The 25,530-nt window shown below is 39.1% G+C and overlaps 1 protein-coding gene across 6 annotated transcripts in view; it reads left to right on the top strand.

Annotated features, from left to right (window-relative positions):
* Nucleotides 1-25,530, top strand: part of SNTB2 (syntrophin beta 2) — a 100,595-nt gene that overhangs the window by 60,445 nt on the left and 14,620 nt on the right. For all 6 annotated transcript variants that reach the window (XR_014238007.1, XR_014238008.1, XR_014238009.1 and 3 more), the window contains exons 4-5: nt 385-527; nt 19,824-20,020. Coding sequence is in view for 3 of the 6 variants with exons in the window: in XM_082369895.1 (XP_082226021.1) it covers nt 385-527; nt 19,824-20,020 (340 nt within the window). In the remaining 3 variants the exon portion in view is untranslated. The remainder of the gene's footprint in view (nt 1-384; nt 528-19,823; nt 20,021-25,530) is intronic.

Here is a 25,530-nt window from a genome sequence, read left to right as displayed (position 1 = left end):
TCCTGTACTTAGAAGATGTTACTCCCACATCAGACATATTAAAACTATTATCATTTTGAACAGAGTACTACGTATTTAATTAGAATTGGTGATAATTAGTTAGTTATTGTGGAATAGGGAAAAAACTGTGTCATATCATTAGAAAATGTCTGTAACTCACTCAGGGAGAGCTTTCTCAAACTACACAATCCACCTCACACCTCCCAGTGGAGAATCCCTGCCAGTGGGAAGGAAGGAACCTGATGGGATGTTTCCTTTTCCTCACATCTGTTAGGAAGGGGAAGCAGAATAGAGACCCACTATCTTAGGCCGTCACTGAAGGAACTTTTACAGTTACAGATCACTATAGTTAGCTCTACTTTCTGGATTTCACCACTGTAACAGGCAAAACTAGATGGTGGAAGACAACAGTGGAGACCTGTCCTCATGGCTGTGACTGAGAAGGATTTGCTGCTTTATGACTGTATGCCGTGGACAAGGGATGCCTGGGCATCACCGTGTCATAGCTACCCTCTTGTTGCCACAAGGTAAGACTAAAGACAAAAAAATAAAATGTCTATCCTCCTCTAAATCTACTAAAGAATTTTAAAATGAATTCTATTATCTTTTAGGTGGCTAAAATAGCATTTAAGTAGCTGATGTAGTTGATTTAGACAAAAACCTTTCTTTCACAACCTTATTATTTTGCAGCTCCTAGCTCAAAATAAATGGTTTCTGTCACTAGTATTTTTGTGTGTATTTTTTAAGTTGTTGAAGCAGCTTCCTAACTGCTCTTTTCAAGACTTGCTTAGTCATGAAGATAAGTAAATAGTGTTTTTTTTTCCCTTTACTTTATTGACTGTGACTAGAAAACCACTGAAATTGTGGCAGCATTTTGACTGAGTGATGAAATCATTTAAACAAGACTGTGGTACTGTGGATAAACCACACAACTCAACCAAAACATTCTTCAACTTCTCTTTCTAGTATAAGAGTACATAATTTTGATTCCATCAAATAAACATTTATTTGACCTGAAGCAACAGGATGTTTCTAGCATGTCCAATGTGAGGAGTTGGAAGGGAAAAGAATAGAGAAATGTAGATTTGGGGGCCAAGATGTCTTAAGAAATAACTAGAAAGTAGTTATCTAGTGTGAAACTAGAAAACATGTTCACATTCGGTGTTATTTGGGCTTAAAAAAGAATCAGGTTTTGATCTAGCTCAAAAACTACACATTAAAAGGGAGCCCCACAGAAAATACTTGGTAGTCAGAAAGGCTAAATGGTGGAGCCATCTGGTATGTCCCACGGGCAACAGTATGGGGGCTCCTGCTTTCAGCAGACAGAGAGTCACGTGAGGCAGAGTATTCTTCTATTCCAGGAAGGCTTCTGTGTTATGTAGGATTTCCTTCAATTTGCCAAGTTCCCTTACATATATCACTCTTTTTGTAAAAATATAATTTTCACATAGCTTTTCAGGAGTTTCTGTGTAATTTAGAGCTGGAGCCCTTAGATCACAGAATAGAGATAAAGGATTTATTGAGCCCCAGAGTTAGGGAAGTGTGCCCTCATTAATTCCTTCAGGACATAATGATCCTTCAGAAAGACTGAATTTGGGACTTCCCTGGCGGTCCAGTGGTTAAGACTTCGACTTCCAATACAGGGGGTGCGGGTTTGATCCCTAGCAGGGGAACTAGGATCCCACATGCCTCACGGCCAAAAAACCAAAACATAAAACAGAAGCAATATTGTAACAAATTCAATAAAGACTTTAAAAAAATGATCCACATCAAAAAAAAAAAAAAGAAAAAGACTGAATTTAACCATCAGTTTCTCTGGTTTTATTTATTTATTTTTAAAATTCTCACTAAATTATAACCTCCTTGAGGTCAAGAACTATGACTTAGCTCAGCATTTCCCATAATACTTCGTGTATAGTAGGCCTTCAATAAATCTTAGTTGAGATAAATTCTCTTACTTAAATTACAGTTTCTCTGTCTTAGTTATATTGGGAGCATGACAGGAATTATAACAAAACATGTAGACATGTCTCAGTAGATATAATTAGAGCAATTAAATTTATATTTTCTAAAGAGTTAGAGCTTATGAATATGACTGTCCAGATCTCTTAAGCTTAAATTTTATGGAAGAGGCTTATGCTCTAGTTATGATCATAGAATGCAAGGAGGGTAGCTATATCCTTAGACATTTCCTTAACTGGGTGTTACTGGAGGGATGGAGCAGAAACCTATGACATTCCCTAGATGAGCCTTTGTTCAATATAGAAATTACAATCTCATAAACAAATAATTTCTGGACATTGACTAGACTGGACCTAGACCACCAAAGTACTTTGGTACTAAACAAGGAAATGGGGTGGTTGTGTGGGTACTATCAGTGTGGTATTAATTTGCAACTAAGGAAAAGATATAAATAAGATTTAAAACTCTTAGAAAAAAAATACAGGAGTAGATCTTAATGATCTTGGCTTAGGCAGAGCCTTCTTAGATACAACACCAAAGCACAAGCAACAAGAGAATAAATAAATAAATTGGACTTCATCAAAGTTAAAAACTTTTTTGCTTCATATGTCACCATTAAGAAAGTGAAAAAACCCACAGAATGGGAGAAAATATTTGCAAATCATATATCTAATCTGGGACTTGTATCTAGAAAATATAAAGAACTCTTACAACTCAATAATAAAAAGATAAATTACCCAATTAAAAAATGGGAAAAGGATCTGAGTAGACGTTTGTTCAAAGAAGATATGCAAATGGCCGATAAGCACATGAAAAGGTGCTCGGCATAATTAGCCATCAGGGACTTGGAAATTGAAACCACAATGAGCTATCACTTCCCACCCACTAGGATGGCTATAATTAAAAAGATAGTATGCAAGAGTAGACTAGGTTGTAGGAGAAAATAGAACCTCATACACTACTGGTGGGAGTGTAAAATGGTGCAGTTGATGTGGAAAAAGCTGAAAGTTCCCGAAAAGGATAAACATAGAGTCACCGTATGACCCAGCAATTCCACTCCTAGGTTGTATATCCAGGAGAAATGAAAAATGTCCACACAAAAATTTATACATGAACGTTCATAACAGCATCATTCATGACACTTAAACAGTGGAAACAATCCAAGTGTCCATCAGCTGATGAACAGATAAACAAAATGTGGCATATCCATACAATGGAATATTATTCAGCAATAAAAAATGTTCTGATACACACTGCAGCATGGATGAACCTTGAAAACATACTAAGTGAAAGGAGCCAGATGCAAAAGACCACATATTGTATGATTGCATTTATATGAAATGTCCAGAATAGGCAAATCTATACAGACAGAAAGCAGATTAGTTGTTGCCAGGGGTTTTTTTGGCGGGGGGTGGGGAGGGAGTTGGGAGAAATAGGGAGTGACTGCTAGTGGGTATAGGGATTCTTTTTAGGGTAATGAAAATGTGCTAAGATTGTGCTGATGGTTGCAAAACTCTCATTATACTAAAGTCCATTGAACTATATACACTTTTAAGTGGTAAAGTATATGGAGTGTGAATTATATCTCAGTAAAGCTGTTATAAATAAAACAAACCCCAAAAGCCAACAAGATTTAATAGAAGGGAATAAGACCAATCCTTAAACTGAGTTTGAGTTCCTAATAGCCACTTATATTAGGTAATTGGGAGCATTGTTACTTAATCTTTCTGTGCCACAGATTTTTCATTTGTTAAGTGGACCCTAATGAGATAGAGTGGGTGTGAGTATTCAATGAGTCAATACTTTTAAAATGCCTACAGTGGTACCTGACACATTGTACGTGCTCAAGTAAGTGTTAGCTTCTTTAATTATAATAATTATTTATTATTAAGTGAAAATATGTCAAGGAAGAATTTGTGTAAAAAGTATAATTGGTTTTTTGACATTGTTAAAAGAAGAGCTTAGCTCTAAACCAACAGTTTTTATGAGTAGTGAAAGTTTCATGTTAAATGTGAGGAATTCAGATATATATTTGTTTTTGTTTTTTATTATTTATTGGCTGCATTGGGTCTTCGTTGCTGCGCGTGGGCTTTCTCTAGCTGCGGCGAGTGGAGGCTACTCTTCGGTGCGGTGCGCGGGCTTTTCATTGTGGTGGCTTATCTTGTTGTGGAGCACGGGCTCTAGGCACGTGGGCTTTAGTAGTTGTGGCACACGGGCTCAGTAGTTGTGGCTCAAGGGCTCTAGCGCGCAGGCTCAGTAGTTGTAGCGCACAGGCTTAGTTGCTCTGCGACATGTGGGATCTTCCCGGACCAGGGCTCGAACCCGTGTCCCCTGCATTGGCAGGCGAATTCTTAACCATTGCACCACGAGGGAAGTCCCTCTTTTTTTTTTTTTTTTTAATTAATTTATTTATTTTATTTATGGCTGTGTTGGGTCTTCGTTTCTGTGCGAGGGCTTTCTCTAGTTGTGGCAAGGGGGGCCACTCTTCATCGCGGTGCGTGGGCCTCTCACTATCGTGGCCTCTCTTGTTGCGGAGCACAGGCTCCAGACGCGCAGGCTCAGTAATTGTGGCTCACGGGCCCAGTTGCTCCGCGGCATGTGGGATCTTCCCAGACCAGGGCTTGAACCCGTGTTCCCTGCATTGGCAGGCAGATTCTCAACCACTGCACCACCAGGGAAGCCCAGGGAAGTCCCTCTTAATATGTTTAATTAATTAATGAAACAGCAAGGATTCTTCACTCCTTGCTCAGGAAGTACTGGTGGATTAGGAGCAAAGGTGACAGGCAGATGAGAGGTTTAGTTTTTCCATGTGGCTGTGTGGGCCAGATGGAATTGGTTGAAGTCACTTCTTGATAGAATTAAGGAGGCTTAATCATCCTCTGCCTCCCAGAGGGTTTAGAGTACCGCCACTGAAAGAGACCAGAGGAGGAACCCAGACCAGAAGGTATCCAGTAGAGAGAGGCAAAGCCAGAAAGTGGTGTGCTTATGTCATTTTAGTGTGGAGGAAAGAGGCAGTTTGAGATACATATGAGTAATGAGAAAGGGCTGAATGTTCACTTTCACTAATTCTAGTACTTTGGAACATGTTCTTATGAGTGGATGAGACACACACACACACAAGGGTAACATAAACATATAGAGAAGGAAAAGATTAAGGACTCTGATGATCCAATAGCAAAGGTAGATAGTCCCTGATAAATTAAGAATTAATTGCAGTTCAAAAATCAAAGAAGGGAACTTCCCTGGTGGTGCAGTGGTTAAGAATCCACCTGCCAGTGCAGGGGACATGGGTTCGAGCCCTGGTCCACGAAGATCCCACATGCTGCGGAGCAACTAAGCCTGTGCACCACAACTACTGAGCCTGCGCTCTAGAGCCCGTGCTGCACAACAAGAGTAGCCACCGCTTGCTACAACTAGAGTAAGCCCGCACGCAGCAACGAAGACCCAGTGCAGCCAAAAATAAATAAATAAAATAAGTAAATTAAAAAAAAAAAAATCAAAGAAGGGCTTCCCTGGTGACGCAGTGGTTAAGAATCCACCTGCCAATGCAGGGGACACGGGTTCGAGCCCTCGTCCGGAAGATCCCACATGCCGCAGAGCAACTAAGCCCATGCGCCACAACTACTGAGCCTGCGCTCTAGAGCCCATGGGCCACAACTACTGAACCCGCGTGCCACAGCTACTGAAGCCCGCACACATAGAGCCCGTACTCCGCAACAAGAGAAGTCACCGCAATGAGAAGCCTGCGCACCTCAGCGAAGAGTAGCCCCCGCTCACCACAATTAGAGAAAGCCTGCACCCAGCAATGAAGACCCAACACAGCCGAAAATAAATAAATAAAATAAATTTTAAAAATCAAAGAACACTGTTAGTGTGATATAAATTAACATGAGTTAACCATTTATATTGGATTGCACATTTATAGATTCTTGGAAACCAAAGGTGTGTGTGTGTGTTTACTTAATAGCTGATATTTCGGGATGGTTGAGGAATTAAGTAAAAACATGAAAGTGATAAATGAAGAGGATTTTTATTTTACACATTTCTTGAGGTTAAAGCCAGGTACAGGATACAGGTAGAAAAATAGATATAGGTGCCGTGGATTTTGCAGGATGTAAATTTTGTAGTCTTTTCCTATAATCTTTCTTTGACTGGAAAAGAAAATGATCCAGAGAAAGTGTGGCTACTTTATGATGTGGAAAATTGAGGGGGGTTGTGCTTATGGGACTTATGGGGCAAAAGCTGCTGAAACGCCTTTGCATGAGCTCATCTGGCCTCCCCACTTAAGGGGCCTTTTGGCAGTGTGTTCTAACCAACTGCTGTGCAGCAAGAGTCCAGCAGCTGGTTTGAATTAGATTCCCTCTGCCAAATATTTCATAATCAAATCTGTAGGAAAAATTCTCCTGGACTTTATATTTTTTAATGTCTGATTTGGGATTAGCAATCAAACTGAATATGGTAGAATACACCCTGTCACTTTCCTCATACATTGTCTTACTTGGATCATATGTGGAGTAGTTTTGAAACTTATTTAACTCTTGCTGAGATAGCTAATGTGTAATTGGCATGTTGGTTCTACAGGGATCAGCCCAGGGAGGTGGTTCTCAAATTATACTTTCATGGACCTCTGGGGATTCCTTCTTCAGGGTGTCTGTAAGTTCAAAACTATTTTCACAGTAATACTAAGATGTTGTTTGCTTTTTTCATTGTTGACATTTGCACTGAGGGTTGGTAAAATTGCTGGTACCTTAGCATGAATCAAGGCAGTTGGCACCAAACTGTATGGACTTGCAGGGAGAAAACATGCCAGTTTAACCTCAAAATGTCTTTGTTGAAGCAGTAAAAATTACTAGTTATATTTAATCTCAACCCTTGAGTACTCATCTTGTTAATAATCTGTGAGATGAAATGAGAAGTGCTCAGAGTCCACTTCGGCTGCATACTGAGGTATGAGAGTTGTTGCAGAGGAAAGCATATGTGGTTGAGGTGCAAGCTGAACTAGCGGGGTTTTTCATGCAACACCATTTTTCACTTGAAAAAACAACTGGCTGACAAACTGTGGCTGGTCAGACTTGGGTATTTGTCAGACATTTTTTTTCCTAAAATAACCAAAATGAATTTATCATTTAAGGAAAATACTGATGGTATTTGTTAACAATTATAAATTTCTAGCTTTCAAACAAAAATTAGAATTCTGGAAAACTAGTATCTGTCTCTGTGAGTTTGATAGCTTCCCAATACTTAACGACTTGTCTAATGAGATCATTGGTGATACTAGCAAATGTGACTTTTTGATATAATAAAATGCTTTTAACATTTGGAAAATGTGCATAACTCAATGAAAAAATATATTCCAAATGACCAATACATGATGCTACAAAATCATGCAAGGATAAGAAAGATCTATTCAAGCTGCAAGAGAGACCAAAGGATTTTTTTTTTTTTTAATTTTATTTATTTATTTACTTATGGCTGTGTTGGGTCTTCGTTTCTGTGCGAGGGCTTTCTCCGGTTGTGGCAAGCGGGGGCCACTCTTCATCGCGGTGCGCAGGCCTCTCACTATCGCGGCCTCTCTTGTTGCGGAGCACAAGCTCCAGATGCGCAGGCTCAGTAATTGTGGCTCACGGGCCCAGTTGCTCCGCGGCATGTGGGATCTTCCCAGACCAGGGCTCGAACCCGTGTGCCCTGCATTGGCAGGCAGACTCTCAACCACAGCGCCACCAGGGAAGCCCCCAAAGGATTTTTAATGTAACAGGATATGAAAACTTTATTGATAAATTTTCAGATCCTACATTGCAACTAACCTTTAAGAATCCGCTTGTTGAGTTTTGGTTTGGTAGACAGAAAGATAACCACAATTATCTGAAAAGGCTATTAAATACTCCTTCCTTGTGCAACTGCCTAGCTGTGTGAGGCTCGGCATACTTAAACTGCATACTGCAGCAGAATGCAGAAGCACATATAAGAATTCAGCTCTCGGGCTTCCCTGGTGGCACAGTGGTTGAGAATCTGCCTGCCAATGCAGGGCACACGGGTTCAAGCCCTGGTCTGGGAAGATCCCACATGCCGCGAAGCAACTGGGCCCGTGAGCCACAATTACTGAGCCTGCGCGTCTGGAGCGTGTGCTCCGCAACAAGAGAGGCCGCGATAGTGAGAGGCCCACACACCGCGACGAAGAGTGGCCCCTGCTCGCCGCAACTGGAGAAAGCCCTCGCACAGAAACAAAGACCCAACACAGCCATAAATAAATAAATAAATTAAAAAAAAAAAAGAATTCAGCTCTCTTTTATTAAGCTGGATATTAAAGAGATTTGCAAAAAATTTAAGACAATGCTACTCTTCACATTAATGTTTTGTTGTTGTTTTGGAAAATATTATTTTAATAAAAATAAGTTATTTATATTATCTAACCAGTTTGTTATTTTTTATTTTTAAATTAATATTTTTAAAATTTCTCAGTTTTAATTTCTCATTATAGTAAATATCAGTACATATAATCCATATGAAGAAAAGTGTCTTGGAGTACTCAGTAGTTTTTAAACACTTTTTTTTTTAATAAATTTATTTTATTTCATTTATTTTTATTTTTGGCTGCGTTGGGTCTTTGTTGCTAAGCGCAGGCTTTCTCCAGTTGCGGCGAGCAGCGGCTACTCTTCATTGTGGAGCGTGGGCTTCTCATTGTGGTGGCTTCCCTTGTTGGGAGCACGGGCTCTAGGTGCGTGGGCTTCAGTAGTTGTGGCACACGGGCTCCGCAATTGTGGCTCGCGGGCTCTAGCGCACAAGCTCAGTAGTTGTGGTGCATGGGCTTAGTTGCACTGCAGCATGTGGGATCTTCCCAGACCAGGGCTTGAACCCGTGTCTCCTGCATCGGCAGGCGGATTCCTAACCACTGCACCACCAGGGAAGCCCCCTCAGTTTTTAAGAGTGTTGAAGGGTCCTTGGACCAAAAAGTTGGCAAACCATTAGTTTTGTGCTTCTCAACTGTGGCTACACATTTGAATCATCTGAAGAACTTTTAGTAAAATAAGGTTGACTGGGCCCCACCCTAGACCAGTTAAATCTGAATGTTTGAGGATGGGAGCCAGACATCAGTAATATTTAAAAGCTCTGCACCAGGTGATTCTAGTGTAGAGCCAGGGCTGAGAACTATAGTAATTAACTTGGCTAAACCAGTTGGTAGATCAGAAGAAACTGCCTTTTCCTTGAGAGACACACGCTTGTCTTTTATCTGAACCAGTAGTGACACCCTGGCAACGAAAGGAAACGTGAAGGCGCATCCATTTACTCTTAGATGTCATCTTGCTCAGGTTACTGCTAGAGGAGTACAGGAAGGAACCAGCAAATTTGTAGAAAAATATTACAGGTATACAGCCTACAGTGAAGCTAAGAACAAACCATTTTATTTGTTTCTCTTTGGTATACATTTCTCACCCAAGTTTTTAAAAATCCTATGTGGAAAACATTATCTGCTGAGTGATTCCTTATAGTGAGGTAGTGTGTTTGTTCTGTTATACTGATCTACTTTGAACTTGTTAAAAATAGGGAAAATATTTTTGGAAGAAGTGAATAAATTAAACTATATTAAATGGTTGTCATGAAACAAAGTGTTGAATAGTTTAATGACTTTAAAGAGAACTGCTTTCTCTTCTTTTTTTCCATATGTATACTTCACTGTTACTTTTTTAGCAGCTTTATTGTGATATGTCACATACCATACAGTTCACCCATTTAAAGTATAAAGTTTAATGGTTTTTAATATGTTCACAGAGTTACACAATCAATATTAGGACACTTTTATCACCCCAAAAAGAAACTCCTTACCCACCCGTTCATAGTCACTCTTCATTTTCCCCTCCCCCAGGCCCAAGCAACCACAAATCTACTTTCTGGCTCTATAGATTTGGCCTGTTCTGAACATTGCATATATGTGGAATCATGTTATATAGCCCTTTATGTCTGACTTCTTTCACTTTGTGTAATGTTTTCAAGGTTTATCCACGTTGGAGCACGTGCCACAACTTCATTCCTTTTCAAGGCTTAATGATATTCCGTTGTATGGATATAGCACATTCATCAGTTGATGGCCATTTGAGTTATTTCCACTTTTTTGACTAGACTGTTATGCATAATGCTGCTATAACACTCAGGTACAACTTTTTGTGTGAACATATGATTTTTTTGTTTTTTTGGCTGTGTTGGGTCTTCGTTGCTGTGTGTGGGCTTTCTCTAGTTGTGGTGAGTGGTGCACGGGCTTCTCATTGTGGTGGCTTCTCTTGTAACGGAGCATGGGCTCTAGGCGAGCAGGCTTCAGTAGTTGTGGCACGTGGACTCAGTAGTTTTGGCACGTAGGCTCAGTAGTTGTGGCTCACGGGCTCTAGAGCACAGGCTCAGCAGTTGTGGAGCTTGGGCTTAGTTGCTCCACAGCATGTGGGATCTTCCCGGACCAGGGCTCAAACCCATGTCCCCTGCACTGGCAGGAGGATTCTTAACCACTGCGCCACCAGGGTAGTCCCTCTTTTCACTTTCTTGATAGTGTCATCTGAAGCACAGAAGTTTTTAATTTTGATGAAGTCCAATTTATCAGCCTTATATCGCTTGCATTTTTTGTGTTATATCTAAGAAGGCTTTCCCTAATCCAATGTCACAAAGACTTAATCCTGTGTTCTCTTCTAAAAGTTTTATAGTTTTAGCTCTACATTTCATTCTTTTATCCAAATGAAGTCAGTTTTTTTATATGGTGTGAAGTAGTGGTCAAACTTTATTCTTTTGCATGTGAAAATCCAATTATCACAGTACCATTTATTGAAAAGACTTCTTTCTCCATTGAAGTCCCTTGACATCCTTGTCAAAAATCAGTTGATCATAAATGTGAGAGTTTATTTCTTGACTCTCAATTTTATAGTTTAGTGGTAAGTTTTGAAATCAGAAGTGTGAGTCCTCCAACTTTGTTCTTTTTCAAGATTATTTTGACAATTCAGAATCTCTGGCATTTACCTATGGATTTTATGGTCAGTTTGTCAATTTCTGCAAACAAACAAACAAACAAAAGACGAAATTCTGATAGGCATTGCATTGAATCTGTAGATCAATCTAGGGAGTATTGCCATCTTAAAAATATTGTCTTCCAATCCATGATACAGGATATCTTTTTATTTATTTAGGTTTTCTTTTATTTCTTTCAGCAATGTTTTGTAGTTTTCAGAGTACAAGTTTTATACTTCTTTCGTTAAATTTATTCTTAAGTAGTATTAAATTTTAATGCTATTGTAAATGAATTGTTTTCTTATTTTTCTTTTTGAATTGTTCATTGCTAGTGTATTCCATCAATACATTGATTTTTATATCTTGATCTTATATCCTACAATCTTGCTCAGCTTGTTTATTATTCTAATAGGTTTTTAGTAGATTCCTTAGGACTTTCTATGTACAAGATCATGTCATCTGCAAACAAGAGATAGTTTTTACCACTTCCTTTCCATTCTAGGCGCCTTTTACTTCATTTTCTTGCCTAATTGCTCTGGCCAGACTCTCCAGTACAATATTTATTTATGTATGTATGTATGTATGTATGTATGTATGTATGTATATATGTATGTATGTATGTATCTTTTTGACCGTGCTGTGCAGTTTGCAGGATCTTAGTTCCCTGACCAGGGATTGAACCCAGGCCACAGCAGTGAAAGTGCTGAGTCCTAACCACTGGACCGCCACAGAATTCCCTCCAGTACAATTTTTATTTTCAATTTATTTTTGGCTGCGTTGGGTCTTAGTTGCTGCTCGTGGGCTTTCTCTAGTTGTGGCAAGTGGGAGCTACTCTCTGTTGCAATGTGCGTGCTTCTCATTGCAGTGGCTTCTCTTACTGCCGAGCAGACTCGAGGCGCACGGGCTTCAGTAGTTGTGGCTCGCGGGCTCTAGAGCGCAGGCTCAGTAGTTGTGGCACACAGGCTTAGTTGCTCCATGGCATGTGGGATCTTCCTGGACCAGGGCTCGAACATGTTTCCCTGCATTGGCAGGCAAATTCTTAACCACTGCACCACCAGGGAAGTCCACAGTACAATTTTTAATAGAAGTAGCGTAAGCAGGCATCCTTGTCTTGTTCCTGTTCTTAGGGGGAAAACATTCAATCTTTTACCATTAAGTATGATGTTAGCTCTGGGGTTTTTTTTATAGATACACTGTATCCAGGTGAGGAAGTTCCCTTTTATTCCATGTTTGTTGAGTATTTTCATCATGGAAAGGTTTTGGCTTTGTTAAAATGTTTTTTCCATGTCTATTACAGTGATCATGTGGGTTCTGTCCTTTACTCTATTTATATGGTTTTACTTATCAATTTATAAATCAGTCAATTTAAAAATAATTTTTTAAATCAAATTAATTTATAAATCAATTACATATTGATTTTTGGACATTAAAACAACCTTGCACTTCTGAGATAAATCTTATTTGGTCATGCTGGATTCAATTTGCTAATAATTTGATGAGGATTTTCGTGTCTTATATTTATAAATGATATTGGTCTGTAGTTTTCTTTTCTTGAGACGTCTTTGGATTGGGTGTTAGGATATTACTGGCCTCATAGAAAGAGTTGGGAGGTATTCCTGCCTCTTCTGTTTTTTTGGAAGACTTTATAAAGAATTGGCATTGATTCTTCTTTAAATATTTGGTAGAATTCATTAGCAAAGCCATCTGGGATTAAGATTTTATTTGTTGCAAGTTTTTCACTGTTAGTTGAAGGGATTTTTAAAATATGTTTTAAACCAGTGGTCCCCAACCTTTTTGGCACCAGGGACTGGTTTTGTGGAAGACATTTTTCCGTGGACTGGGCGGGGGAGGGCGGGGCGGGGATGGTTAAGGTGGTAATGCAAGCAATGGGGAGCGGCACATGAAGCTCTGTTCTTTTCCTTTTATCTGAAAATGGTTTTTAGTTCATGAATGTCACATTTCTTATCTTTGACCTTGAAACCCTGTTCTCATGAACATCTCATGGGGCAGAATATGTATGACATATGATAGAAACTCTAAGGGTCTTTCTTGCTTATGTTTCCCAATGTTTTTTCTCTTCTCTACTTTGTTTCATTGCTGTCCCATACTTGATTTGAATGTTCTTCCCAAAATGCTTAGCTCAAGCTCTCATTTTGTTACATCTAAAAGTATTTCAAGGGGCGTTATTACTTATCCCCCCGCCAAATGAGTTGGAACTCTTTTTTTTTTTTTTTTTGTCCACACTGTGCAGTCTGTGGGATCTTAGTTCCCCAACCAGGGATTGAACCCAGGCCACAGCAGTGAAAGTGCTGAGTCCTAACCACTGGATCGCCAGGGGGTTCCTAGACCTCACTTTAAAAAAAAAAAAAATTATTTATTTATTTGGTTGCACTGGGTCTTAGTTGTGGCAGGCGGGCTCCTTAGTTGCAGCAGGCAGGCTCCTTAGTTACAGCTCACCAGCTCCTTAGTTGCGGCACGAGGGCTCCTTAGTTATGGCATGCGAACTCTTAGTTGCGGCATGCATGTGGGATCTAGTTCCCTGATCAGGGATTGAATCCAGGCCCCCTGCATTGGGAGTGCAGAGTCTTATCCACTGTGCAACCAGGGAAGTCCCTAGAACTCACTTTTTAAAGTAAAAAGATGGTGCATCATTTTTTTTTTAATGTAGTAGAGTAGTATCATATTTTAAGTGAATGGGAGTCAAGAGTTGTAACCAAGTAGTTCCAAAGTTTCCTTTTTATGGCTGAATAATATTCCATTGTATGGATGTACCACATTTTGTTTATCCACTTATCAGTTGATGGACATTTGGACTATTTCCACTTTTTGGCTATTATGAATAATACTGCTATGAACTTTTGTGAACAAATTTTTATGCTAATATATGTTTTCATTTCTCCTGGGTATATACCTAGGAGTGGGATTGTTGGATCATACGGTAACATTTAACTTTTGGAGGAACCAGTCAATTTTTTAAAAAAATCATTGTGAAATTATAAGTTTAATATCCATTGTAGTTTGTCCTTGTTGATGCTCAAAAATGGTCCTATCTTTAGCCAGTGGTAGCTCTTCAGGTGGACTTCTCAGCCTTTTTGACAGGACTTTTATATAAAAGTGTTTGAGAATTGCCATATTACCCATTATGATAGAATACTCTGGACTTAACTTGTGTATTTTCTGCTCTAGATCTGACATTTTCCAAGAAGCCTCACTTTCTTTTTTTTTTGAGGGGATGGGGGTTCAATTTGGGCACTAACTACATTTGTTGCTATTGGATTAGTTATTGTTTATAGGCCTTTGTTGATGCACAGAGGTAGGAAGTATGTGTAAGTGTATATATATACATATATATATATATTTTAAACATAAAATACATAGTGAGTTCACACTGATACTCCATTTCAAGTTTGAGACTACAGTGTAATCACTTAACGTCTTCTGTCTTACATCTGGTTTTCCTTTTTCCCATATCCAGAATTGCAGATCTTAAGGACACCAGAGATGATCACATTAGAACATCCCATAATTGCTCATTTGCTTTATCCCACATTACATATCAGAATAGTACTACTATTATTACTACTACAACATTATCACCAACAGTATAATTACTGAAAGTATTTGAAAAAAATTTTTTGCAGCTCCTTTTTTTGTACTTTTTTAGTGGTTTCTCCTGGTTCTGTCAGTTCTCCACTAAACTCCCTGTCCACACTTTCTTATCCCCCTTTGTTGATCTCTCCTTATCTTCCAGATTTCTTTTCTTCTTTTCTTTTTTTTTTGGCCCGCAGCATGCCAAAAAGAAAAAAAAAGGGATCTTAGTTCCCTGACCAGAAATTGAACCTCGGGCCCCCTGCATTGGAAACGCAGAGTCTTAACCACTGGACCGCCAGGGAATTCCCTTGGATTTCTATACATTGGCTTATTTCAGGGCTCAGATCTCTTCTCTATCAACTACCCTGTCCCTCTGGTGATTGTATCTGTTACCATAGCTTGAAATATCTCTTATACACTGACAACTCCCAAATTTATATCTCCAGACAGAATCACAGACTTATATTCTGACTGCCTATTTAACACATCATTTGCATATTTATGATAACTAAGAAGCACACTCTGTAGCAAAAGTAACATAAAATAATAAAATAGATGTTTATTTCTTTCTTATGTAAAAGAAATCAGCCGTCCTTAGCAAGAGGTTTCTACCCTTCAAGGTTGCTTCATGGCTCAAGATGGTTACTGGAAGCTTTAGCCATCATATCCAAATTGTAGGCAGGAGGAAGAAGAGGAAAAGAACAGAAGGGGCACATAGCTGCTGCCTTGTTCTCCAGTTGTGGGGCTTTTCTGGTAATCCTACCCATTAACAGCTTGCAATTCATTGGACATCTCTTTCTTCAAAGAAGTTTGGGAAATACTCTTTTATCTGTGCATGTTGTCATTCGGGATAAAGGCAGCTTTCTATTTTTTTAGGAAGAATGAGAGAATGAATATTGAATAGGCAAGTAGAGTTTTAAGAGTTCTTTGTGGGGATTTCTGTGGTGGTGCAGTGGTGAAGAATCTGCCTGCCAGTGCAGGGGACACGGTTTCAATCCCTGGTCCAGGAAGATCCCACATGCTGCGGAGCAAGTAAGCGCGTATGCCACAACTACTAAGCCTGCGCTCTAGAGCCCACGACCCCCGACTACTGAGCCCTTTTGCCACAACTACTGAAGCCCGCATGCATAGAGCCTGTGCTCCGCAATAAGAGAAGCCTTCACAATGAGAAGCCCACGCACTGCAACAAAGAGTGGCCCCTGTTCACCACAACTAGAGAAAGCCCACGCACACAGCAACGAAGACCCAATGCAGCCAAAAATAAAATTAATTAATTAATTAATTTTTAAAAAAAGTGATCTCTTAAAAAAAAAAGTTCTTTGTGTATTTTGGATACAGTCCTTTACCAGGTATATGTTTTCATAAATTTTCTTCTACTTTGTGGCTTGTCTTTTCATTCTCTTAACAGTGTTTTTCAAAGAGCAAATGTTTTTAATTAATGAAGTCCAACTTAATCATTTTTTTCCTTTATGGATCATGCTTTTGGTGTTGTATCTTTTTAGATTACTTAGATTTTCTGTTAAAATGTCTTCTTGGGCTTCCCTGGTGGCGCAACAGTTAAGAATCTGCCTGCCAAGGCAGGGGGCACGGGTTCGAGCCCTGGCCCGGGAAGATCCCACATGCTGCGGAGCAACTAAGCTCGTGTGCCACAACTACTGAGCCTGTGTTCTAGAGCTCGTGAGCCACAACTACTGAACCTGCGTGCCACAACTACTGAAGCCCGCATGCCTAGAGCTGTGCTCCACAACAAGAGAAGCCACCGCAATGAGAAGCCCGCGTACCGCAACGAAGAGTAGCCCCCGCTCGCCGCAACCAGAGAAAGCCCATGCGCAGCAACAAAGACCCAACGCAGCCTAAAATAAAATAAATTTATATAAAAAAAAAAGTCTTCTTGAAGTTTTACATTTAATGTAATGTTTTACTATTACATTTTACGTTTAGCTCTAAGATCTATTTTGAGTTAATTTTTGGGAAGAGTGTAAGGTCTTCCAAAACAGAAAGCACCAGACCCAGATGAGTTCACTGGTGAATTCTACCAAACATTTAAGGAAGAAATTCCCTACAGTCTCTTTCAAAGGATTGAAGCAGAGGGAATACTTCCTAACTCATTCTATGAGACTAGCATTATGCTAATACCAAAACCAGACAGAGACATTATAAGAAAAATACAGACCAATATCTCTCATGAACATAGATGTAAAAATCCTCAAAACAATACTATCAAATCTAATCCAAAAAAGTATAAAAAGAATTATACATCACAACCAAGTGGAATTTATTTTAGATATGCAAGGCTGGTTCAACGTTTGAAAATCAATTTGCGTAGGGACTTCCCTGGCGGTCCAGTGGTTAAGACTCCACACTTCCACTGCAGGGGGCACGGGTTTGATCCCTGGTCAGGGAACTAAGATCCCACATGCTGCATGGCGTGACCACCCCACCACAAAAAAAAGAAAAGAAAAGAAAATGAATTTGTGTAATCCATCACGTCAACAAGCTGAAGAAGAAAAATCGTATCATATCAGGAGATACAGGAAAAGCATTTGACAAAATGCAACACCCATTCATGATTAAAACTTTCAGTAAACTAAGAATAAATGAGAACATCCTCAACTTGATAATGACTACCTACAAAAAATCTACAGCTAACATCATACTTAATGATGAGAAACACAAAGCTTTTCCACTAAGATCAGGCCCAAGGCAAGGATGTTCCCCTTTTGCCACTCCTTTCAACATCATACTGGAAGTCCTTGCTAATGCAGTAAGGCAAGAAAAGGAAGTAAAAGGTATACAGATTGAAAAGGAAGACATAAAACTATCTTTGTTCTCAGAAGACATGATCATCTATATAGAAAATTGAAAAGAATTGGCAAAAAACTCCTGGAACTAATAAGCTCTTATGGCATGGTTGCAGGATACAAGGTCAGTGGACAAAAGTCAATTGCTTTCCTATATACTAACAATGAACAAGTGGAATTTGAAATTAAAAACACAATGCCATTTACATTAGCACCCCCCAAAATGAAATACTTAAATATAAATCTAACAAAATATGTTCAAGATCTATATGAGGAAAACTCCAAAACTCTGATGAACAAAATCAAAGAAGAACTAAATAAATAGATATTCCATGTTCATGAATAGGAAGACAATATTTTCAAGACGTCAGTTTTTCCCAAATTGATCTATAGATTCAATGCAATCCCAGTCAGAATTTTAGCAAGTTATTTTATGGATATTGACAAACTGATTCTAGAGTTTATATGGAGAGGCAAAAGACCCAGAATAGCCAACACAAAATTGAAGAACAAAGTTGGAGGACTGATGTTACCCACCTTCAAGACTTACTATAAAGCTGCAGTAATCGAGACAGTGTAGTGTTAATGAAAGAACAGACAAATATATAGATCAGTGAAACAGAATAGAGAGCTCAGAAATAGACCCCTGTAAATATCATCAGCTAATCTTTGACAAAGGAGCAAAGGCACTACAATGGAACAAATATAGTCTTTTTCAACGAATTGTGCTAGAACAACTAGATATCCACATGTAAAAAAATTTTGCCCTTCACCAGAATTAACTCAAAATGGATCATAGACCTAAGTGTAAATTGCAAAACTATAAAACTCCTAGATGGTAACAGGAGAAAACCTAGATGACCTTGGGTATTGTAATGGCTTTTTTAGATACAACACCAAAGACATGATTTATGAAAGAAATAATTAATAAGCTGGACTTCATTAAAACTAAAAATTTCTGTTCTGTGAAAGACAGTGTCAAAGAATTAGAAGAGAAGGCACAGACTAGAAAAAAATATTCGCAAAAGACACATCAGATAAATGTTATCCAAAATAATACAAAGAGCTATTGAAGCTCAACAGTAAGAAAACAAACAACTTGGGAATTCCCTGGCCGTCCAGTGGTTAGGACTCCATGTTTCCACTGCAGGGAGCATGGGTTCGATCCCTGGTCGGGGAAATAAGATCCTGCAAGCCATGGGGCACAGGCCAAAGAAAAAAAAAAAAGAAAACAAACAACTTCATTAAAAAATGGGCCAAGGACAACATGAATAGACGCCCCACCAAAGAAAATATACAGATCGCAAATAAGAATATGAAAATATGTTTCACGTAATATATCATCAGGGAAATGCAAATTAAAACAACGAGATACCACTACACACTTATTAGAATAGCCAGTATCCGGTACACTGACAACACCAAACACTGGCGAGGATATGGAGCAACAGGAACTCTCATACAATGCTGGTGGGAATGCAAAATGGTACAGCCACTTTGACAGAGTTTGGTGGTTTCTTACAAACATTTTCTTACCATACAACCCAGAAATTCCACTCCTTGGTTTACCCAAAGGAGTTGAAAAATTATATTAAAAAAAAAAACCTATGCAAAGATGTTTATAGCCACTTTATTCTTTTTTTTTTAATTGATGTATAGTTGATTTGCAATGTGTTAGTTTCTGGTATACTCAGCTTTATTCTTAATTGCCAAAACTTGGAAGCAACCAAGGCATCCTTCAGTAGGTGAATGGATAGATAAACTGTGGTAGACCCAGACAATTCAGCGCTAAAAAAAAATGAGCTATCAAGCCTGAAAAGACATGGAGGAACCTTGAATGCATATTACTAAGTGAATGAAGCCAATCTGACAAGGCTTTATACTGTGACATTTTGGAAAAAACACGACTATGGAGATAATAAAAAGATGAGTGGTTGTAGGGAGAGGGACGATGAATAGGCAGTGCACCGAGGATTTTCAGAGCAATGAAAATTCTCTGTATATTATAGTGATGGCTATATGTCTTTATATATTTGTCAAAACCTATAGAATACACAACACCAAGAGTGAACCCTAAATTAGACTCTGGACTTTGAGTGATTATGATGTGTTGGTATAGGTTTATCCTTGGTAAAAAAGTGCCATGCTGGTGATACTGATAATGGGGGAGGATACGCATGTGTGGGGGCCTATTTCTTAATCAAAATTGAATCTTCTTTTGATACGGGTGGCCTCTTGGGAGCATAAAAAAAGCTAATGGGAAACTGGGGCCTTGGGCCATCCAGCCTAGTGTTCTGCCTGTGACACCAGGGGTCATTTTATGGGAAAACAGAATGGTATCTACTTCAAAGACTATAATCTTGTTTTGAAATATACTTATCTAAAAACTGCTGATGGCTTTTATAATTTTCTGCTTATTAATCAGCATAAATTGCTGACATTTTCCTCTGACAGTGCATTAATTTTGATCTTTGTTTGTGGTTCTAGGTTGGTTCATTCTGGCTCCGGATGTCGATCACCCTCACTTGGATCTGACCTTACGTTTGCTACCAGGACAGGCTCTCGGCAGGGCATTGAGATGCATCTCTTCCGGGTGGAGACGCATCGGGATCTATCGACCTGGACCCGGATACTTGTTCAGGGTTGCCATGCTGCTGCTGAGCTGATCAAGGAAGTCTCTCTAGGTACAGATCCTAGCATTTCATTTCTAATAGTAATTAAATGGAACTGTTATACTTTATTTTAAAGTAAAAACCATTATCCTGTATGCCAGACTTAAAAATGTTCTGAAATAAGGCACCTTAAAGTGATCACGATGGAAAGAAACTGGGTTTCTCTGTTTCAGTAGCAAAGTTTTCATGAGCTTTTTATGTGGCTCTGAACACATTTACAACACTCTCTGTACAACATGGTAGTTTTACTGTTCATTATTTAAATCTTTATAGTGTAAGGACTCATTTACTAAATACTAGGTGCATTGACCCTCTGGTTAAGAAGATTTGGAACATGGATAGACACCCTTAAAAATATGAGCATCTGGCAAAGCTTATAGCTGTAGAAAAATAAAGAGAATTTGGAATAGGAGTCTCTTTTCCAAAGTTTGAAAATGTGTTGCCCAGTAGGTACTGAAATAAGCATCTAAAGGAAGTAAGCCTCATGGTCTCTTTCCATTGTTGAAGCGCCCTCTTGTGGCTTGTCTATATGAATTTGGAAGTATGGTTTCATACATGTATATTTGTGTATATGGTTATGTATAGATATTTCCAGATTGCTTTTCATTTTAACAAGAACAGAGAGTAGTCAAAATGAAGACACAGTTACAGTTTCTAATATGGTTTTTTTTTTTTTAAATAGCATTTACTTTTTTTTTTTTTTTAACTTTTGGGTTTATTTATTTATTTATTTATGGCTGTGTTGGGTCTTCGTTTCTGTGCTAGGGCTTTCTCTAGTTGCGGCAAGTGGGGGCCACTCTTCATCGCGGTGCGCGGGCCTCTCACTGTCATGGCCTCTCTTGTTGCGGAGCACAAGCTCCAGACGCGCAGGCTCAGTAAATTGTGGCTCACGGGCCTAGTTGCTCCGCAGCATGTGGGATCTTCCCAGACCAGGGCTCGAACCCATGTCCCCTGCATTGGCAGGCAGATTCTCAACCACTGCGCCACCAGGGAAGCCCCCCTAATATGGTTTTAGTTACTTTGAATATCTTGATTGCAAGTTGGTTTACTTAGTTTTGCTCCTGTTTTCTATGTATTTTATTTTATAAACCTAGTTTTACAAAATCTATACAAAAAGAGAAAATGTTTTGAGAGCAGAATGTCTTGTGATTTATATTCCTTTCCATTGCTTTTGGAAAGTTAGGGATCTCCATGGCTTTAGAACCGCCTGGGCAGCATTTCCATGGGTCATCTTCTAACACTGGCACAAGGACAGCTTTTTCAATGTTGTCAAAGTAGCACAATTCTTCAACTATTTAGTACCTACTCTATATTTTCCTCACAACCACAATGATGATTCAAGCAATGACACCAATGCCTAGATCCCACCTTGGATTTTGACCAAAGCCACCACATCAGCAGTGTCTTTCTCACTTGTCTGTCTCCTACCCATTTTCTCTATGGAGTGGTTGGTCACCACATTAAGGACTGTGGGGCTCTGGTTTTTGTCTTGGCCTCAGAATGTGCTTTCTGGGACGGGGAAATCCTCAGTTGGAAAGTCTGGATGCTCTGTGTTCCTGTGTGGAGTCCCAGGGGTCAGGCCAGCACACTTATCACTGGCATATGGGGTCACCATAATCTTCTTCAAGGATCCTGAGAGATATGCTTCCCAAAACAAAGAGTGCAACGTGGCTTTTTAACACTTTTTAGTTTCGTGTTGTTTCTTTGGTGTCTGGCAGCTAAACTTCATATTACAGGAAACCAAAATCTATTCAGTCCTTGGCTCACAGTTGTTTAAATACAGATGGCTTGAGGAGAGGGAGAATAAGGACCACCTGGTTCCTTATATTTTTAAACGGACAAAAGAACATAATTTTTGGTAACTTTGAACTTTTTTGTTCTCATTCACAGCTCTATCTTAATATTACCTTGGTAATACTTTCATTTCCACAATTCAGATCAATTGATGTACTTATGAATCACTTACTCTGCATTTAGAGCTGTGCCAGAAATATTAAACTGGCTGAAAGTAAACTGCTTTGATGAGAACCAGAATTTCTTTAAAATGTGTTTGTGTGTGTGTGCGCGTACATGCGTGCATGCATGTACTCATGCGTGTAGGCACTTAGTCTGTTATGTCTTAACGTGATGTATATGCTTAGTGTACACATACATGTATGTGCACATACATGCATAAGCCAGCATGTCCTTCAGATGCATGTTATCACCTTCTGTTAAACTATTGGGAGATTCAGAAAGGTTTATTTAAAACTATATTTGAGGCACATCGTACTACATATTCAGGTGTTTATGGTCTAAAGAAAGTCAGGAAGTTGACAAAAAGAAATCAGTTGAGCTTTTTTTTGTCTCTTATGTGTTTGGTTATAGTTTACGCATTTAGAAGAATTTCAATAACTACTTGTAAGGTTTGACTAGTGAATGCCATACATTATCTTTATAATGTGCATTTAGTTTTAAGCCTTTATTAGATTATACTTAGAGTAGAATTGATCAGTAATCCTTCTGGTACACAAGGACTTTTTCCTTCTAGCAAATATAACTTTAAGATGACTAGGCAGAGAATGCAGTTAACACGCTCAGGTACATAAAACCATTTTCCATTTGTCACAGGAATTGAAAATATGAAAATACATACACTTTAGTGTGTGTAGTTGTTTGAACTTTAATAAGTATGCTTTTAAAAGCTTAATTTCATCATAACAATTACCCAAGCTGTTAAAGTTTTTAAATCATACTTGAACTTCATGAAGATACTTTATATTTCTGTAGCTTGGTGATATGAAGAATAAGAAGTAGAAGATATAGGTAGGAGTTGCATTAAAAAATATGCAGAGAATGTGCAAGAGAAGAAGAAAAATGGGCATTTTTAAAGTATTTAGAGTGTTAGCATATATGAAAAAAGTTTGCTTTAACCATGTTGTTCTCAATTTCATAGAAATTCTCTTGAAATCCTTTTTGTTCCTCTACTCAACAAATATTGATTGAGTATATACTCTGCTTTTACTGACTATACTAAAATAAATAAGGTAGGTGTAGCCCCTTCCTTTGAAGTAGGAAAGACAGAAACAAAAAGAATAATAAGTACATGTTGGGGTTGTTATAAGTCATAAATGAAACACATGTGTCATGTAACCCTAACACACAACTCTGTAAGGCAAGTTTTATTACCTCCATTTTCAAGATAAAGGAATTTGGGTTAGTGTGGCTGGAACTTGAACTGGGATCGTTTCAAAATGCAGTGTCTTAAGCCCCTGCGTTTCCTCCTCTAAATGACTTATTCTTATGGGCAGATTAAACTCCTGGAGGACATATACATTATCAGTTTCTCTTAATTCATTAAATCAACAAATGCTTAGTGTTTAATTGTTTACAAAGTGCTATGCTTTGTGATGAGAGAAGTAGAAACAAATAAGGCCTGCTTCATGCCTTTGACCAAATAGCTATAAGAAAGGAGCACAGCGTCATGTTCTTCTTTTTTAACTCTTTAGTGTGATTAGCCCACTGATTATACTTGATGGGCTGGCTTTTCCATGCAGTAACAGAGAATGCTACCTCAACCTTTCTTTGAGAGCATCCTGGGCAGCCCACTCAAAGCCCACCCTGCAAAACCCAGTCTCTTCTGGGTTGTTCTGGAAGGCCCAGAGGAGCCCAGGGTGACACAGCTCTGCAGCCGCTAAAGGGTCTTACTGGAAACATTGGAGCCCCCAGAGCCCTCCTACCAAGTAACTGGCCCCTGAGCAGCAGAAACAGGACTTGCAGCATAGACTTACTTTGACATTAGAGTCCTTTTTTAAAAATTAATTAATTAATTAATTTTTGGCTGCATCAGGTCTTAGTTGCAGCACGCAGGATCTTTCGTTGCAGCGTGGCACGCAGGCTCTGGAGTGCGTGGACTCAGTAGTTGTGGCGCCGGGGCTTAGTTGCCCCGCGGCATGTGGGATCTTAGTTCCCCAACCAGGGATCGAACCTGTGTCCCATTCATTGGAAGGCGGATTCTTAACCACTGGACCACAAGGAAAGTCCTAACATTAGAGTCTTTGTTCTTCATGATACATTGGTAATCACCAGCAGTCTCTCATTTTAAAAGACACAAAGTAGAAAACATAGATTGTATTTACCAGTATTCATCTTGGTGTAACAATGAGATTTATTATTATTTATTATTAGTTAATGAGCCTTTTTTTCCTCTTAGCTTTATTAAATTTTTTACTATTAGGGAACTACTTAAAGTACTTAAGTAGGGAACTACTTAAATCTTTAATATACGTAATTACACTCAACAATATCCCCATGGTCTGAAAAAGCCAATGTCCCTGCCACTTAGCAGATTGTGAAGTAGTAGCCAGAGCAGTAGAAGGAAAACCAGGGCAGGTGAGGACAGTAAGTGTCACGGAAGCCTAAGGAAGAGGATTTCAAGGAGAGGAATAGCAAGTAGGGTTAAATGTATCAGTTGGATGGTTTAGGCTGGAATTAAGAGAAAATGCCCGCTAAAATTAGATTAAACATTTAAGAAATGTATTTTAGATAGAAGAGAGAAAGCAAGCGTAAAGGGGGGGGGGGCCTTCTCTTCCCAGTCATAGGTTCATATGCACACCCTGGACCAATGCAGTCACCAGGAGAAAGCTGTGCTCTGACTGGCCCAGAGGCTATCTTCCCTTGAAGTTGAGGTCGTCCTTCCCTGAAACACATTAGGAGAGACTAGAAACCTGAATAAAATTGGAGTTTGGCTGTAAAGGAATAATGGAGAAATAAAATCTGGGTAGACAGCCAACAATGAGTCCTACAAGTATCAAGGCAAGAGCTAAAGACGTGGGTCAGATTTAGGTACATGGAAATAATTGGCGCCCTTGGAGAGAGACGCTTAGGGGTGTGATGGCACTGGCAGCTTGCAGAGGGCTGAGGGTTGAATGGAAGGTGAACCATGGATAAACTGAGTGTAGACAGCTCTTGTAAGACGTTTTGCTGTGAAGAGGAGGGGATGGGAGTGGTAGAAAGAGGAAGGTAAAGAGTTGAGTAGTGGCATTTCTTATAATAATGAGAGAGACCTGAACATCTAAAAAAGTTAATGGAAGGGATCTGACTTAGAGGGAGGTGTTGAAAATGCAAAAGGAAGAAGGAATAATCAACCTTGGGCAGTTTCTGGGATCTGGGATCACAGTGGATGGGATCCAAAACACAGGTGGCGGGATTGGTCTTAGCCTGGAAGAGGGACAGAGGGGAGAGAGGAGGAACTGGGTAGAGATGTACACCCTTATCTTAGCTGTTGAAGTGGGCATTGCCTTTTATTCCTGAGTAATTTGTGCCAAAGACACCCCCGGCTTTTACTCCATCCCTAACACCAAGTGCAATTGCAGGCTACTTTTATGTTGTTTGAATTATTAAAATTGTATCATACTTGTATAACCTGAAAAACAATTTTTATTTTTTTGCCTAATGAACCATTGATTAGTCCCATACACCAAAACCGTCATTATAAAGAATTTTATAATATAATATTACTGAGAAGCTGGAAAAAATATTAG

This window comes from Balaenoptera borealis, assembly GCF_965194805.1.
Source record: "Balaenoptera borealis genome assembly, chromosome: 19".
NCBI classification, from domain to species: domain Eukaryota; kingdom Metazoa; phylum Chordata; class Mammalia; order Artiodactyla; family Balaenopteridae; genus Balaenoptera; species Balaenoptera borealis.
Note: the sequence above shows the minus strand (reverse complement) of the source record. Positions and strands in the feature narration are given on the sequence as shown.